This window comes from Poecilia mexicana, unplaced genomic scaffold, assembly GCF_051168715.1.
Source record: "Poecilia mexicana isolate PSO_F unplaced genomic scaffold, ASM5116871v1 scaffold_4, whole genome shotgun sequence".
Lineage (NCBI taxonomy): Eukaryota > Metazoa > Chordata > Actinopteri > Cyprinodontiformes > Poeciliidae > Poecilia > Poecilia mexicana.
This window is the reverse complement of record NW_028263373.1, coordinates 20,692,067-20,709,253: the sequence shown is the minus strand read 5'-3', so window position 1 is coordinate 20,709,253 and position 17,187 is coordinate 20,692,067. Positions and strand designations below refer to the sequence as shown.

Sequence of the window (17,187 nt, the reverse complement as noted above, 5' to 3'; positions counted from 1 at the left end):
GGTACAATATAATGTTGATAGTAGAGAGAGTAATGCAAATAGTGCTAAACCGCACTTATCGCCCTCCTCGTTAAATATGTTTTCTAAAAATATCAGGAACTGCTTTCTTTCTGTTTTAAAATATATTTTCTAAACTGAATTGTGGTGTTTCTGCCCGTCTATAATTTTTAACACAATTTCCTCCTTTACATCTTAGCCCATGTCTTGCTGTGCTGGATGCTGTGTTTCAGAACATAAACACTGTGATGATGCCGACCCTGATTATTGTTGTTGCAGATGAATTTAAAGCCTTCTACACCAGGCTTCCCCAGAGCTACTTCCTGAATGTGTCATCTATTCAACACTTGTGGTCCTTGGACAGCCTGTTTCAGTGGCGGTATGAGCAGCTTGAGAACAGCATGCGGGTCCTCTCCAGACGAGCCCAAAGAGTTATTTTCAAGCTCTTCAGTCTCAGTAAAAGATGTCACAGACAACCTCAAATTCGGATACCAAGAGAGCGGTGAGGACACATTTATATACTTTCTTTATTCGTTAAATGTTTTCTTAAGTCAGGGCGTTTTAAAGAGCAACTACATAAAGTAACTGTGGACATTTAGCCAACTTCACCAAGTCTTTTCCAGCAATAAAATGGATAGTTTTTTTTCCCCCCCACCATTTAAACATATGGTGAGCAAGGAAACAGAACCTGGGCCAAACAAAATAAAAAAAGAAGGAAATACAACCAGAATTATTAAAATTTTAGATTTTCATGGGCTGGATCTGAAGATGCTCCACTGCCACAGCGGTGTCTGCTGAGCCCTGGGAAGTTTTTGACTGGAGGGTAAATGAACTGCAGTCACAGCAAAAAGCAGTTCATACTTTTGTCACTGTAAATGACAAGGCACCACCAGCATCATTTCGCATCGCAAAACCCACAGCTTAAGCAGGTAAATCCCACAACATCAGTGAAATACGTGAATGGGATAATAAGTATAACAACAGCAAAAAGTTTAAAGAATGAAAACCCCTGCTTTAAGTTACTCTACCTCATACATCCCAAATTTCCGATTATGATTTCTTATGCTTTGGTCACGTTACTCTTATTCACTTTAAACAATATACAGTGATGTCTTTTTCTCACATCTTTTTATAAGGTAAGCACCAACCTCCCTGAGAAGTTGGATGGTTTAGGCATTTTTTCATCATTAGTATGAAGTTACATTTTTTTAAATCTTTCATAATTATTTTTTTGTCACTGGCCTCACAGCTTAGTATAGACGTTTTATTTTTAGAAATAACACCCAAGTCTATATCAGGGGCTTCATTTTTTTTCACATAAACAGCAATGGTTTATTTAAGGCAACTTCACATTCACTAAAAATAATCAAATGAGCAATTAAAAGTCTTCAGAAACATAAACAAAACACCAGTATTAAAGTTGAATTGTTATTTGTGTAGGCGACTCCAACCACCTTCATGGCGATGTGGTGTGTTATAGCAATGCTTGGCTCCTTCAGTGTTCACTGCCGAGGAAAGACAGTCATTATTTCTATACCAGAAAACAGTCACTTGTCAGTAAAACCTAGACATGCCAATGCGAGGGTGCTGAAGGGGTGTTTGCAAAAGGTGATGCTTCTAGCCATCACTGTCAGTCATGCTGCATCAGTTCAGCTCAGCTACCACAGTAATGGCAGCAGCGATGGTGGCAACAGCACATAGATCAACTGCCAGATTAATCTATAGTGGGTTCTTGACATACAGTTTCGGTCTCTTTTCTCTCTCAGCGTTCCTGCTTCTGAACTGCTCCGGTTCCTCCACCACAATATCAAACTGGCATTAATCGCTTATCTATGCAGCTGATATTGCCTTCCACAGCAGGAAGTTTTGTCGCCAGCTTCCAAACCTCGCTTATCTCAGTTTTTACAACCACATCATCTTTATTTCGTCTCTTAGGTTTTCTTTCTCTACACGGTGATATTAATTCACTGTGGAAAGTCATTTTTAGCTGAATATTTGCACCTTTGAGAGAGAAGAGGAAGGCCTCTTGTTGACATCCCGTTTTCTACACCTGAGATTAACAAGTGACTTGTGATTGATTTTTGCCTCTCTTGGATTGCTTCTTCACTGTGCTGGCAGTTACAAACAAATAAGAGTCTAAACAAGTCTTATGCTAGAGGCACACCACATTTTTGCTCAAAGTTTGACTATTTGCATTAATGATTTATGTCATCGTTGAAATGATGGACTCGGATCTTATTTTTTTCTATAAGCTTCTCAGAAAGCTCTTTCCTCATATGCGTCTTCCAGACTGTTTGAAGGCTTTAATGAAGGGATCCTGTAATCATCCAGTTACTTGTTGAATGATATTAGGAATTCACTCTAAAATTACTTTATAGATTTTTAATAATCCTTTCAAGGCTAAATTTCCTATAAATGTTGTCTTTACATCTGCGGTCATGTCTCAGGGAATTTAATCTCGCATGAAGGGCAAACTGGATTTATAGTTGTAACATCTTTTACTCTGATTCTATGTAAAATTACTTTATGATTGATTTTGCTTGCTTATCTTGCATGGGTTGAAAAGCTGGTTTACTTTGCATGCAGTGTCTTGCAAAATATTACAGCCACACATTTTAGTGATTTTATTGGAATTTGTTTTGATAGACCCATAATGACTGAGTTGTGAAGTCGAAAAGAAGCATTTTTACAAACAAAAATCTGAAAAGCATGCCATTTATATTTATTAATAATCATCCCGTTGCAGTTCTGGATGTCAGGTTTAGGGTCACAAACCTTGTGGAATACCAAACTGTATTCATGTCTCATGTCTTTTGAAGCCTTAAATAGATTTTCTTCAAATATTTCTTTGTTTTAAACTTCATTCATCTTCTCAACTCTGACCAGCTTCCCCGTTTCCACTAATGAAAAGCATCCCGACAATATGACTCTTCCACCCACTGTGGTAGCATCATATTGGTGGGCATAGTGTGTCTATGGTGGCATGCAATTTTCTACAACACATTACATTTTGTATGAAGGGAAAAAACTCAATTTTGTTTTATTTATCACATCTTGTTTCCTGTACTCGACTTGTAAACTTTAAACATGACTTCCTGGAGCTTTCCACTTTCACTGGTACTTCATAAAGGTCTGGGTAGTGAACTGCACTACAAAGAGTTATGTGTATGGACTCTTACCGTATACGTGGGCAGCTGCTGCTCCTCCAGAGTTGCCATGGGCCTTTTTGCTGCTTCTCTGTAAAGTTCTTTCTTTGGATCACAATTCAATTTAGGTAGGTTTCCAGGTAGTTGTATAAAATGTTGGAATCCATGAAATAGTTTCATTCAACTTCATAACTATGCATTTTTTTGTCCGTTTTATAAATTCCCTGTTAATCATAAAAATTTGCAGATGTAACATGACAACATATGGAAGAGTATTTGTAATAGAAAATATAATATAGAACAGGTGATCTGGAAGAAACAGCACAATGTGTGTCATTTCTGCAGATATAACAGTGAAGATGTTGGTAGTAGTTAAATAGCAATTTGACTAGTAATGGGGGGACATAAGTAATGACTGATAAATATCATTTTCTATGTAGCAATCTTTCTGTAACTTTGTCTAAAGAAAGTCAATAAGCTGTTTAATTGTAATGACCACACAAATTCTCATGTTCACTTGAGGAAGTATAATGACCCTTAACAGTCTAGCCTTCAGGCAAGGAAACTAACAGCGTGCAATCTACATACTGGTTTAATTCCTAAGTGGAAAATTAACTTTCTCTGTGATTTGTTATTTGGTAGCCTGTTGTCATAATTCTCAGTCGTAGTATGAATGGGCTGGTTTAAAAAAAATCTATTTTTACTTCAAATCCGTTTGATACAGTGGTGTCCTAAGTGTACAGGAAGCAGGTTCTCATCCCCATGGTAACTAAACACACTGATTAGAAAAGACTTTAATAGAATGAAAAGCAAGATCTTCACTTATAACAGAAAGTACTTTCAAACATCCTCTTCATAATATGTTTCTTTTTGTAATTTCAATGATGTTTACATCTTTTACTTTGTTTCTCATAAAGCATAAGCTCTCTTGAAATTCATTTCAAGAGAGAAATGCTGTCTATCATTTTTTCTCAGAGATCAACATTTAAAAGCAGCAAACCGAGACACAAAAGTAGACATAAATGATAGTCAGATGAAAAGAAAAATGTATAAGCAGGCAAGAAACTCCTGAGCTCAGACAGAAACCCTACCTGAAATCATATTCATCATCTAACAAAGGAGTGGCAAGAGAAACCGAAAACAAGGACAAAAGCAAAATGGGCATAAATGCAGCCGTAGACTCCAGCAAGAGAAAACTGACAAGCTGACAACTGAAAAAGAGGAAGATGTGATTATAATTGCATGGAGAACTAACTGGAAAACAAGATGCAAGTGAAGCAGGAGACAGAGAAAATGCAGTTATTTAAGATTAAACGCGTCTCACCAGGAGAGCGGAGTCTAACAGGCAGCAGCAGCGGGCAGAAACAGAGAGCTGCAGTAAAGATCTGAAGTCTCCAACAGTCTTCATTTTGTATAAGAAGTCATAATACTCTCAAACCTATACATGAGCTTCTGCACAGATATATGATTTATACTTTTAAGGTGATAGTCGGATATTTTGAAGTGATGTTCTGAGATGTTTTGACCAATAATAGCTTCCTCACATTGATAAGATACAAAGCTGTGTAAGCCATCCACTCACAAAGGAACTTTGTTATATTTTATTGCTGTTTTCTCAGCCAAACAATTTTTATATTGGGCTAAAGTTACTTTGGTTGACAGTGTTGGCTCTTGTCAGTCTGACTCAGTAGGTGTGACTTCTCAGTCCACTCTTTCGAAGAGTAGAAGAAACTTTTGGATTTTGCGACAGGCTGTCAATTGTGCGAAAGCAGCAAAGATAGTATGTGTCCACAGTTGGTTGTGACGACCTTGTCAGGTGGCAATTTGCCGAGTTGATGCAGGAGCAGATCCACTGATTACGTCGGCCAATGGATCTGCAGGATCAGGTGGATAGTTACAAGCTTAGTTTAAGAAACTAGATGATACATGTTCATTGCTGTCGCATTACATCCCACAGATATACGCCTTTTCAGATGGCTTTAAATTGGAAAAAAAAAAAAAAAACTACAGGAACTAATATCTTAAAATAAAGTTGGGTATGTTTTCTTCTTCACACACTAATCAGTGTACTGCAGGGTAAAGGAGCTATTAAACAAAATAACTTAAAAGATTAGCACTTAAAAAAACTTCTTTAATTATGTTCTTTTCAAATTCCTATTTTAAAACGTTTGCTTCCTTAAAAAATATATTTTTATAGTTCTTACGGAGACGATTCTTATCTTTTTGGATGTTCACTGAATTTTTTTAAAATTAAATTCAGTAATAGCCCTTAGAGGCAACAGTTTCTTAAAAGTGTTTTTTTCTGGCTTACAAGATCACAACAGGAAACTATCAGAACCATCGCTGTCTTGTCTTTACTGTGTTAAAGCTGCTGGCTTACCCACAGGTCCTCTGTGAAGAAGAGAAAATGTGCTTTTAATTCATTTCCCAGAAGTTGTACTTTATTTTACTATTAAAATCTACAGATTTCTGAACTTGGGTTAACGTCTCAATGAAATTCAATAAATTCTCCAAAAGTAGTTCAACAAACACTTTAAATTTAACTTAAAGTTTTCCTCAATATAAACTCATGAACAATGCTTTATTTTTTTCGAACAAAAATGCAACTTTTACATGCTGACGACCATTTCTCTTCTATAAGCAAAGATGATAAGAGGCATAAAGGGATCATGGTGGAAAAATTGCAGCAGCATGGAATGAAACTCCAATTCACATTGGGGAATTGTGTGCATGTCTGAAACTAAGTCACCCTCCGGCTACAGTGCACTTCTAATATTTATGACATAAATTGATCAAAGATAACATTCTCTGCTCTTCTGTTTGTCTGTCATTTTCTTTAATAATCATCAAGCATGGCAGGAGTTCAAATTCATAAACATTCATGAGAGTCTCAGACAGAGAGGAGAATCTGGTAAACAACACATCATGATAAAACAGTGTTAAACGGACAAATTTTCTAGATACACCTCTTTTGATCTGCAAATGATCTTAACCAGGATTAGTTAAATTCTCTCTGGCTTGTATATTTAAAACTTATAACGAGCCAGCTGTCTGGTGGCTCATTATAAGACAGGTGTCTTATAAAGCTTTTCCCCAGTTAATCAGCTCATGTTGAAAGTGTATTTTGATCTCTTTATATCACTTGTCATTCCTGCAGGCCTCACTCCTACTGGCTAGGCCATATCCAGTCCCTCCTGTACTGCTCAGAGAACAACCAACTTGGAACGTTCTCCGAGGAGCTTCACAGCTGCAGCTGCCGATTTGAACACAGCCCCTGTCAGTCGCCCCCACCCTGCTCTGTTGGCGAAGGCTCAGCCTGTGCAGTGTGTGCACCAGACAACCACACCCGATGTGGAAGCTGTAACCCAGGATTTGCCTTGATGCAGGGGGCTTGCAGACCCATGGTGGCAGACTCTACAGAGAACTACCTAGGCTTTGAGACGGACCTCCAAGATTTGGAGTTAGGCTACCTACTGCAGAGAGCAGACCGCAGGCTTGAGGTATCCCTTTGTTCGCTTTTGTTTAATGATGTCAGGTTCACCGCTAGTTGAGCTGTACGAAAGCTGTGCCTAGAAAAAAAAAAGACAGACTCCTGGGATTGCATTGTGTAGTGGCCAGCTTCTGGCAAAGGGAAGCTTTATAGTTTCTCCACATTTCTATTTAACAATTTGGCACACTGTGTTTTAATGGAACCTATTTGTTGTTTTTGTGAAACTTAGCTATGTGTATTTAATTAATTTATTTGACATTGCCAGATATTGAATACATACATATTGTTACACTGTAAAGTATGACTGTCTGTGTAAATCTATGTGGATGCCACAGCACATTAAAAACGGTACATATGACAGGTTGCATTTTTAGATTAATGAACCCGATTTCTCTAAACAAAATAAAACGTTTTCAAATACATGAAACTTCACATAAAGAAGAACACGACATTCTGAAATGTTTCTTAATTTATAAAATGAAAACTTACTGATAAAGCAAATTACACTTTTTGAAATGAGTTTTCATAAGAAAGTATCTGGATTCAACTCCCTGAAAAGACATGCTTAAATCAAGACAGTGAAAAGCAACCTGGTGATAGTTGAATTTGATTTACAAATGTTCTGCAACTGTTCTAGTGCCAATAGACTAACATGTTTTGGCAGTTTTGTGGATTGTAGCATTGAACTGTATTGGCAAGACAGACTGTTGCAGAGATCTTAGAGCAGCAATTGCATGGTGTTCAATTATTCATTAAGACATTTTACAAGCGGATGAAAATCAAGACAGCAACCGATATTGCCAGAAGTGGACGTGTCCTGCTAGTTTACTCCAAAGTCTGACCATACAACAAAACAAAAGGCTATTAGCTATTTCCCCACTCTTGTAGCCAGTTAGATTTTTTTATGCTGTAAAAGCAGGATATTTTACTTATGCCAATTCTGGAACTGGGGTAAAGCACAACCTTCATATGGAGGCCTCCTCGACTCAGACGTCACAGGTTCAAATCTCAGCCTGCCAACCTTTGCTGCATGTCTTCTCTCTTTTTTTAAAAAATACTTGTGTACTGAAAGCTTAAGGTTTGGACACCACTTCTTCAAATCATTCACGTTCACAACAGTCTTTAGAGAAAGGAGGTGCAAATCCTAACTTCAAAGATATATTTTACAAACCAGTTTTACAACAAAAAATAAAATACAAAATTGACTGAACATATAAAGCTCTTTTTAAGTCATATTGACCGGGAACAGGGGTTAAATGCCTTGTCTAGAGGCACATCACAGGAAGAACCTGAGCTCAACTTGAGGATTGTAAGACAATTACTCCCTTTGAGCTACAATCGACCAAATGACCAGCACAGCCCGATGGATCGCTAACAGGTTTTTAAGAGCGTATGCTCTCTCAATGCTTCTTTCATTGAATATCTGGTAATGGTAGAAAATTTATCTGATAAAGAAGAAATCTGTATAAGCTTCACAGTATTATTGTTGTACAATGAACATACGGCTAAAACTGAGTTTTATCACCAACATTTATTTTCTTCTCTCCCCTGATATGACACCAAAAGCATTAAAAAACAAAGTTTATGTTAAGAAAACCTCTTTTTTTTTTTAAACTATTAAACCTTTGTATATACTTTGTAGTGACTGTAAAGGAATCACTGGTTACAGTTCTATGCTTGAAATCAAGTATTTTTACTTTTGCAAGAAGGAAGCCTCGCTCCCACACTGTGACACCTGACACTGCTGTAGTGAAGAGTTTTTCTCTCACTGTTTGGCTTTGTTGTGCAGTCTCCGCAGTAAAAATGCTTCTGGATAAAATGGAATAAAATAATCCAGAGTGAAATGAAAGAATAACTTCGGGTTAATATAGGTCTACATCTCACAGTTGAGACATGAATAACAATTACTCTGGCCTTAGAATCACTTTTGCAATTTAAAGATGAAAGCGAAATTTGGCAAAAATATGTAATGTGACAAATATTACTTAAACCTAAAAAAAATAAAATAAAAAAAATAACATGTTCAATGGGATTAATTCTAGTAGAAAGCATAAAGGGTTAGGGTACTTTTGCTTCTTTAGAACCTCAAGATATTTTGTTGTAAATTAATGATTTACGTCTGTTTTTGTGAAATTTTAAAAATATCAAAATCAAAGCTTTAGTTGTCAATTTTAGAAATAAACTGAGCTGAAAGTGACTTGACTAACAGGAAAAGATCTAAATAAACACTCCAAATCTATAACAGAAAGGATGAAAGAAAAACAACTAAATGCTTTAATTACTAAGAAAATCTCTGGATGAAATTAAAACTTATGATTCAAAAGGGAAGTTGTTAAAAATAAATGCTTTCATATAAAAAAAAGTCTTTTGTTACCATTTATAAAAACAAATTCTAAGAGACTTGTTAGATGTAGTGAAGAAAAAAAAATATAAACAATGCTTTGAGTTGGTTAATTTGTTGTCCCCGACAAACTAAATCTGCTTCTTATCTTAAGAAAATTTAAGGCCTTGAACTTGTATGATAAAGAGGTGTGAAGTGTGTCTGCTGCTCTTTTTTCCCAGCCTGACTTTCCTCTTCCTTTTCAGAAACCAAATCTAATAACAGCAGCAATGATGGCACGGCTTGCTGTTCATTTAATATTGTGCATATCCTATATCTACATATACATCTAGCATCGTGTTGAATCTTACTGTGCTACATAGACTCGAATGAGGATTTTGAAAATGCACAGTGTGAACTATACAACTCTGTACAATACAATGTTGTCTTTTTTCAGTGCTGTTGCATTGCAAGGATAATATAAATATAAAGCTTTCTAAAAACTGCATGCATTCAATATACATCATGTGTTTTAACTGAACTAATTAGATTTTTTCGTGTGTTTTCGGTCACACAGGTTCATGCTATTTTCATCAGCAACGACATGAGACTTAACAGCTGGTTTGACCCATCGTGGAGGAAGAGGATGCTGTTGACGCTAAAGAGCAACAAGTATAAAACCAACATGGTTCATATGCTGCTTGGAATATCCCTTCAAGTTTGCCTTACAAAGAACAGTACCCTGGAGCCTGCTCTCACTCTTTACATCAACCCTTTTGGTGGGAGCCACTCAGAGAGCTGGTACATCCCCGTCAATGAAAATGGTTTTCCGGATTGGAAGGCCACCAAGTTGGACCTACCCTTCGAGTGTTACAACTGGACTTTGACATTGGGTAACAAGTGGAAGACGTTCTTTGAAACTATCCACATCTACCTTCGTAGCCGGATAAAGACTCAGGACGGAGCAAATGACAGTGTTTATTACGAACCTGCCGAAATTACTGATCCTGCTCAGAGCCTGGGTTACATGAAGATAAACAGTATCCAAGTGTTTGGCTACAGTATGCACTTTGACCCAGAAGCAATTCGTGACTTGATCCTCCAGCTGGACTACCCTTACACACAGGGTTCCCAGGACACGGCCATCCTTCAACTCTTGGAAATACGAGATCGTGTGAATCGCCTCTCCCCTGCAGGCCAACAAAAGATGGACCTGTTCGCCTGTCTCCTCCGCCACAGGCTCAAACTCACTCCCAGTGAGGTGGTTCGCATTTTTGCCTCCTTGCAGGCCTTCAGTGCACGTTTACCTAATTCAGTGGATTATGAGACCACCAAGCTGTGCAGTTAACAGCTGGTTGAAAACTCAATTGTAAATTGTGTACAAGGAAAACTTTTTAAGTCCTTGATACAGATGCATACACATGTGCTTTGTCTCTATTAATGATCAAACTCTATGGTTAATCATGAGGCAACCAGCCATGGACAGCTGAAGAATGTACTGGACGATGCCCATTTCAGTGCCATGTGGGAAAAAAATGGGCTGGATCTTTGAGGAAATGCACAACTGTTTCTCAAAATAATATTTCTGCTGTAGAAACTCAGAAACCACTACATACAGCTGAACCATCCTGTTTCAATATGATTCTGCTCATTTATACTGTAAGTACCAATGCTAAATGAATAGACATTTTATGGTTAAAATGGTACTCTCTGTTTGTTTGTATTTTTTATATGTTCCTTTGCTTTAGTGACTGTGCACTTTCCATGACTTGAAGATTGCAGTGGTGTAAAACAAGATTTTGTAGATAAATTGATATTAAAGACATCATGTTATAACAGAGTGGATCCACTGAAAAGTTGTATTTTAAACCCGCTAGAGTGAAGAGAATTTATTTGAAAGCCACAAAACAAATATAATTTCCTTTTGTTTGATTAACTTTGGCTTTTCTACGCGAGCGGTTTGAATAAATGCCTCTACAGCAGATAAAAAACACACTGAACAAGAAGATACATTTACTAACCTCTTTATCAGGTACACATTGCTAGCACTATTTTCCCGTATGGCAAGCTGTTGAAAACATTCCTCAGATTTGGGTTCATATCAGCATAGTGGTGCAGCACAGTTACTGTGTCATCTGCACATCCAAGATGGAAATCTTCCGTTCCATTACATCCCAGAATTTTTTGAGGTCTGAAGAATAATAAATACACAGAAAAAACAAACAAAAAACAATTTCAGATTTCTTAGTTGAGCATTTGGTGTGTTAGCCTATTGTTAGTAGCCAAAAGAAGACGGGTGCAGTATGACCATGACATGGTCAACACCAATACCCAGCTAAGCTGTAATATTTAAACAGTGGCTCCCCAACCGCTAGACCCCAGATCCTTATATTGATACCCGAGTCCAGAGGGTATCAATGTGTAGTAATTTTTGTGTCCCATCTTCCATCTTATTCTGCCCCAATGGTAAACTACAATATTTGGGAAGAAAAGCATGATCCTTGGCAAGCAAAAGGTGAACAATACTCTCCTATGAATGATGCTCACTGACACCTCTAAGGCAAAATCAGACTCTACCGTCTGAATGTTGCAGCTTACATTGAGACTCGTTGGACCAGGCAACATCCAGTTTTATTCATTTCATAAGTTAGATGACCGACTGAATTATTGCCTTGGTTTCTTTTCCTTGGCTGCCAGAGTAGCACCCTGTGGGGTCTTCTGTTGTAGTTTGAAGTCTGCTTCATGGTTCAATGTGCTGCACAACTGAAGATGATGCTCTAAAACTCTCAGTTGTCAACAGTGCTTTTTTTTTTTTACTTTTTGGGCCTTTCTCTCTTAACACAAGACATGGTTATGTGTCAAAATCAAAGTATACATGTTCAGTTTCTAAAATACTCAGACCCATCTGACAGCAACAATCCTGGATGTTCTTTGTCCCACACTCTGATCCAAGATTACAATATATAGAGAGAGATCCTTTTTTATGAAATGTTCTTTTTCAATGTTGTCAAATATAATTTAGCAGATTTCATCATCATAAAGACTTGAAGATGGTTTTATGTGCTCATAAATATAAGCAGCTTTAACAGCACTGACTTGAACAAGCCCATATTTAAGGTATTTTTTGTAATTAATTTTAATTATGTTTCCCTGTGATTACTTATGCAGTGGTTTTTACATTGTCTATTAAGAAGGAAGGAAGGAACTGAAAAAATATTTTCTGTATGCTTGTTTTCCAGTTGAGCATACAGTGCAATGGGCTGTGTGTTATGAATAAGGCCTGACTGAATCTGTTTTAGTTCAGTTTTCCATTTTTCTTATCTTCTCTGTTATTGAAGATGTACACAGAATTTGCAATAATGCAGTGTTTTTTTGTTGTTTTTTTTTGTTTGTTTTTTTCTGCTTTGCACACATTGCAGCAACATGAAGCTGTTGTGAACATTTTTAACTCCCTTATGCAAACACATACGGTTGGGTAGTGGGCTCTGTCGAGCAGCCACGAGTGCACAGCACTGAGCTGTGGTTAAACAGATCCAGTATAGACACTGACAGAGGACAGTAGCTGCTGCTATTGTACTGCTGACATGCAGCTTCAGCAGTGTGCCCACTTTTAGAACAAATACAAATTAGCTCAGACAGCATGCTGCATTTCTGTCCCACTCAAAAGGAAAGCAAACCATTACCAAGCCATGCCTGCACAAAATGTCTTCATGTGGTTGTGTCACCTTGTCAAAGCACTCGGAGAAGAAGGAGCAAAGTAAAGTGCTCTATTTTTAATCAGTGTCATTATCCTGCACTCAGTGTTGTTTGTTTGTGTAATTATATTCATTCATGGCCACAAAATTTCCATAACCTGGATGTTTTCTTAAAAGCGTATTTAAAATAAGTGCAACCCCTTTTAACAATGTAAATATGAAGTGGAGTTATTTCCTACATCACCCGTATTTCTCAGAACTCTGCAGGTTCTTTGTACGGTTTTTGCATAATCAGTTTTGCAACTTGTCAAGTTCCAAGCTGTTTGGTGCAAGCCTTTGGAACTTTGGCACAATCATCTCATATGTATCTCATATATGAGAGGGATGATGTTAACATAAAATCCCGTATGATGTTTATTTACCCTTAAATGCGGTTGACTCGCCTTGGTTGTTTTATGTTGTGGCAGCGGGGGCTGCTGTTGATAGCTGCTAGTTGCAAGTTACAGTTGATAGCTGTAACTTGTAATCTAACTTAGTTACTTTTAAAATAAAGTAGTCATTAAAGCAACTAACTTACTTTTTACAAGGAAAAATGAGTGATCAGAAATTAAGCTACTTTTTCTGCGCGATCACTGCTTGTCATTAATTGTTGATCATGCTCTTGTTTGCTGTGATTTTGTTGGGGGGATTGGCAGTTTAAAACAATAGGGTATAGTTGGAAACTGTTTACAAACATGAGGTGCATGAAGTATGACCTGCTGGACTGAAACTTATGTTTTAGTCTAGAAAGACAAAAATAAAGTCTTTCTACTTATTAAAAAAAAAATTAAGCTTGCTTAATTTCTACATAATCAAGCAAGCTATACAGCTGCATATAACAGCTGTAAAGCAGGAAGAAATTTAAAAGGAATTGAGGACAAGCCTTAATTTTATTAATTTACTTTCAAGACTATTTGAACTGTAGCATAATTCATTCTGCACAAGTGAGAATGGAGTCTTTAAAGCAAATCTCTTTTTCTGTCAATTCTAAATAGCATAGCGGAAAGACTGGAATAGTGTTCTTTTAGCTTTATCTTTACTAATCTGAAAAAAATATATATATATTTTACGAGTTTCACAAAGTAATCCCTAACTCACGTGGAGGGTAAACACTGTTTGACATTTTGTTGGAGCAAGACTATTAATTTTGGATGCCGAAAAGTCCCAGGTTTAAAATAGGAAATTTTACAGCAGCTTTTGAATGCTCAGTTTTCTCTTTGAGTTCAATCTTGTTGCCATTGTTTCCAGTTTAAAAGTAATTTAATAAAGCTAAAGAGATACAAAAACCTGGAGCGCTTTTCAGTCCCTGATCAAATGCTTTGCTTCTGCACTGCAGGTCAAATATTCTATCAGCTTTATTAATGTCAGGTGCAACATGCCATCTCTAATCAGGGAGCTTGTATGAGCTTCAGTGACACGATGGAGCAAAGGGAAGTCAAGCACCTGTGAAGGTTAACAGTCATCACCTCAATTTGTCTACTCCTCCCATCAACTTCAACTTATGTCAAAAGCTACGTTGGACGGGGGCTGTTTATGGATGAGTAGTGTCTGATGAAATGTAAGTGGTGGAATGCATTGCAAAATGTCAGCATGTCTATTCCCTGAAAGAAGCAGTGTCAATTACACAGAGGAAATGAGTCCTGCAGCGTAGCATAGGGAGAGCAAGCATGGAGTATTTAGGGACACACTCTCCGGTTGCATTTGTGAATCCTTTGTGATTTTGTGTCAACCTGGGGGCGGCTAAGTGTCCAAAAATGTTTTTGGTTGGTTTGAAAAGAACTGCTGAGGAAAGATTTGAGACAAAAAATCTCTGAATATTCTCCCACATCTTTATGAAAAACGCTTTAAAAACTACACAGTCTGAGCAATTAGGGAGTTGAATGATCCTTTTTTTTTCTTTTTTTTTTTTTAAAAGAAAAGGATGTGCGGGACTTAAATATATCTATGTATTTATTCATGCCTCTAAAGAGCGTATGCCTCCTCCAGCAAAGTAAAAAATCCCTAGGTAGTTTGTCCATAATTACAATGTTTAACAGCACTCTGCTCATAGCGCAATTACCAGACTGGTCCCTGAAAACCCTTTCTGTCGAGGCAGCTCACCATAATTTATTGCTGCTCATAAGCTGCTTTTTCCCCAGCAGTTGCTCTAGTCTTTCTTGTGACATTATGATTCCAGAGGAAAGTATTGATTAGAAAATCTCTGACTTTTTGTTGTCAGTTTACGATGGTATAGAACTACAAATCCAGTTAATGGTATTCTCCTCAATCTACATTATGAACAAGACCTTTACCTCTCCATAATTTCTGTTTGATTGAACCTGGAAGAAACTTTCACCTAAAATCTAAAACTTTTATGCACAAGTGTCGATTTTGGAAAGGTAATGTCAGTAAATGCCTAACTTTAATCTGAAAACCAGGCAGGCAAAGAGAGTAGCTTTAACACAGCTGACCAAATGCGTTTTCAAAATGACTGAACACCAATACAAGTTTTCAGTATGCAATATCTTAGTTTGTATAACCTGTTTAATTTGAACTAATAACCCAAACACAATACCTTACGATATTTGATAGTGCAGGACATGTAGTTTTTGCTCCCAGTCTGCTCTTTGGCCCATTTCCTGTCAATGTACTGTTCAAGAAAGGCCACTAAAGCTTGAAAGAATAAATGCAAAACTCTTTTTCTTCCATATTTTACTTTGCCAGTAAGTGTGAAGTATCAAGTATGGCTCACTTAAATAATAAAAGTGGTAATAATGTACATTATCAAGTGTTTCATCACAAGTAATTTGACAAATGTGTGGAATATATATAATTTGTGCATTTAATGTTACAAAACCCCAGAGATCAATATGACTTACAGCAGTGTTTGTACTTTAACATTCACTTTGAAAGTAAACTGAAACAGAATGTCTTTTTTGCAACTGTAGCATATCTGGTCTGTTTTGTACTCGGATGGATCTCAGCTCTTCCTCAGAGCGACAGCCGTACGACGGAGACCTGGAACACCATTGGACCGTTCATTAATATTTACTTGCAAAGCGAAGTATTTCATTTATGAAACAAGAAAACAGCTCTGTTAGTAAGTTTTAGCTGCTGTGTTAGAGCAAAGCAACTCTCCAGAAACAAAAGAAATGTAAAGCTCAAGTTGGAACACAAAACTATTGTGAATAATTTTACAGTATACCAAAAGTGCGGAATATCTGAATAATTCAGAAAAATGACATGCATACTGCCTTTTAATAATAAAATCACCCAAGAGAAAGCTTAGCTTTAGCTTCAAGACATTAAGGTCCTTCTCCAAAACAGGGAAAAATATTGTTGTTGAAATTTAATTACTTTTAAAGATCAAATAATGTGTTTTCTTTGTAAAGCATGGAATTATGAAACATAAATTTTAACTTGGAAAATAAAAAATTATATGGAAAAAACAAATCGTCTAACTTCATAGGTTCCAGGTTTAGGCATATCATTGAAAGGAGAAACATTTTCCACGTTTTCATGTTACTGAGTTTTCCCAAAACTTTTAATTCAGTTTACCTATCCATGTGTGTAAAGTAACAAAATTTGGAATGTGATTAAGTTAGCAGAGTAAAAGTACAAAATTCCCATAAGGTTAATGAATTGTACTGTCAGAAATTACAGGAGCTCAGAGTCACAAACAGTTGTACATAACTTTTGCTAATTTCTGGACCTTTTCCCAAAATTACATTCAGACTTCTCAGCACATATTTTGGTAACCTCTTGGCATACACCATCATCTCATTGGTACAAGCTCACTTAAAAGTATAGGGAGATGTTGAAACTTGGCAAGTAAATGAAGGCCCCCCACATAACTCAGGCATATTGTTCGTGGACGGTTGAAACTTCATACTCAAGCGTACTGGGAAAGAAATGCAGCAGGTGTGTGTAATCATCAGCTTTAATTCCTAAAATGTGACACCCTGATGGAGATACTCCAAGGCAGCAAGAGTGAGAAAACTCCAAAATAACTTTCAAAGCCACATTTTTATCAAACTCTGTGACTCGCATGGTAGATGCAAGTATTTTATCATATTCATTGATAAAATAAGGCAAGGCACATATGAACATTTTAGTTACTCTGCTTTGTAATGCTTAGATAGGGCCAAGATTTAAATTTTCAGTAGCAAACCCTGCAGGGGGGGGGGGTTTTGTAACAAAAGATTAAGACAGAAAAGCACCTCATGTTCACTGCAAGGTATAAATATAGAGAATCTGTGACACTGTAGGCCAGTTTCCCCTCCAAACACCCAGTGGATCTTGTTAAGAGTGCAGGGCATCATGGACTCTGAAAATCCAGTCTTTGTAAATGAAAATCTCGGTGGCCCCTACCAGAAAACTGAAAATGGGTTATCACTGGGCCATTTAAAAGGACAATGATCTAAAACATTTGGGTAAGTCAACCCAGAAATGGTTCATTGAACACGAAATCAAACTTCCACCATCTCTGTTGGGAGACCTAAATCCTTAAGAGAACTTGTG

The 17,187-nt window shown here is 37.0% G+C and overlaps 1 protein-coding gene across 1 annotated transcript in view; it reads left to right on the top strand.

The window, feature by feature from the left end:
* Positions 1 to 10,771, top strand: part of LOC106903314 (BMP/retinoic acid-inducible neural-specific protein 3-like) — a 39,091-nt gene extending 28,320 nt beyond the window's left edge. The window contains exons 6-8 of the mRNA XM_088005067.1: positions 277 to 499; positions 6,301 to 6,643; positions 9,531 to 10,771. Of these exons, the coding sequence (XP_087861193.1) occupies positions 277 to 499; positions 6,301 to 6,643; positions 9,531 to 10,301 (1,337 nt within the window). The 3' untranslated portion in view covers positions 10,302 to 10,771. The remainder of the gene's footprint in view (positions 1 to 276; positions 500 to 6,300; positions 6,644 to 9,530) is intronic.
* Positions 10,772 to 17,187: the final 6,416 nt, after the last annotated feature.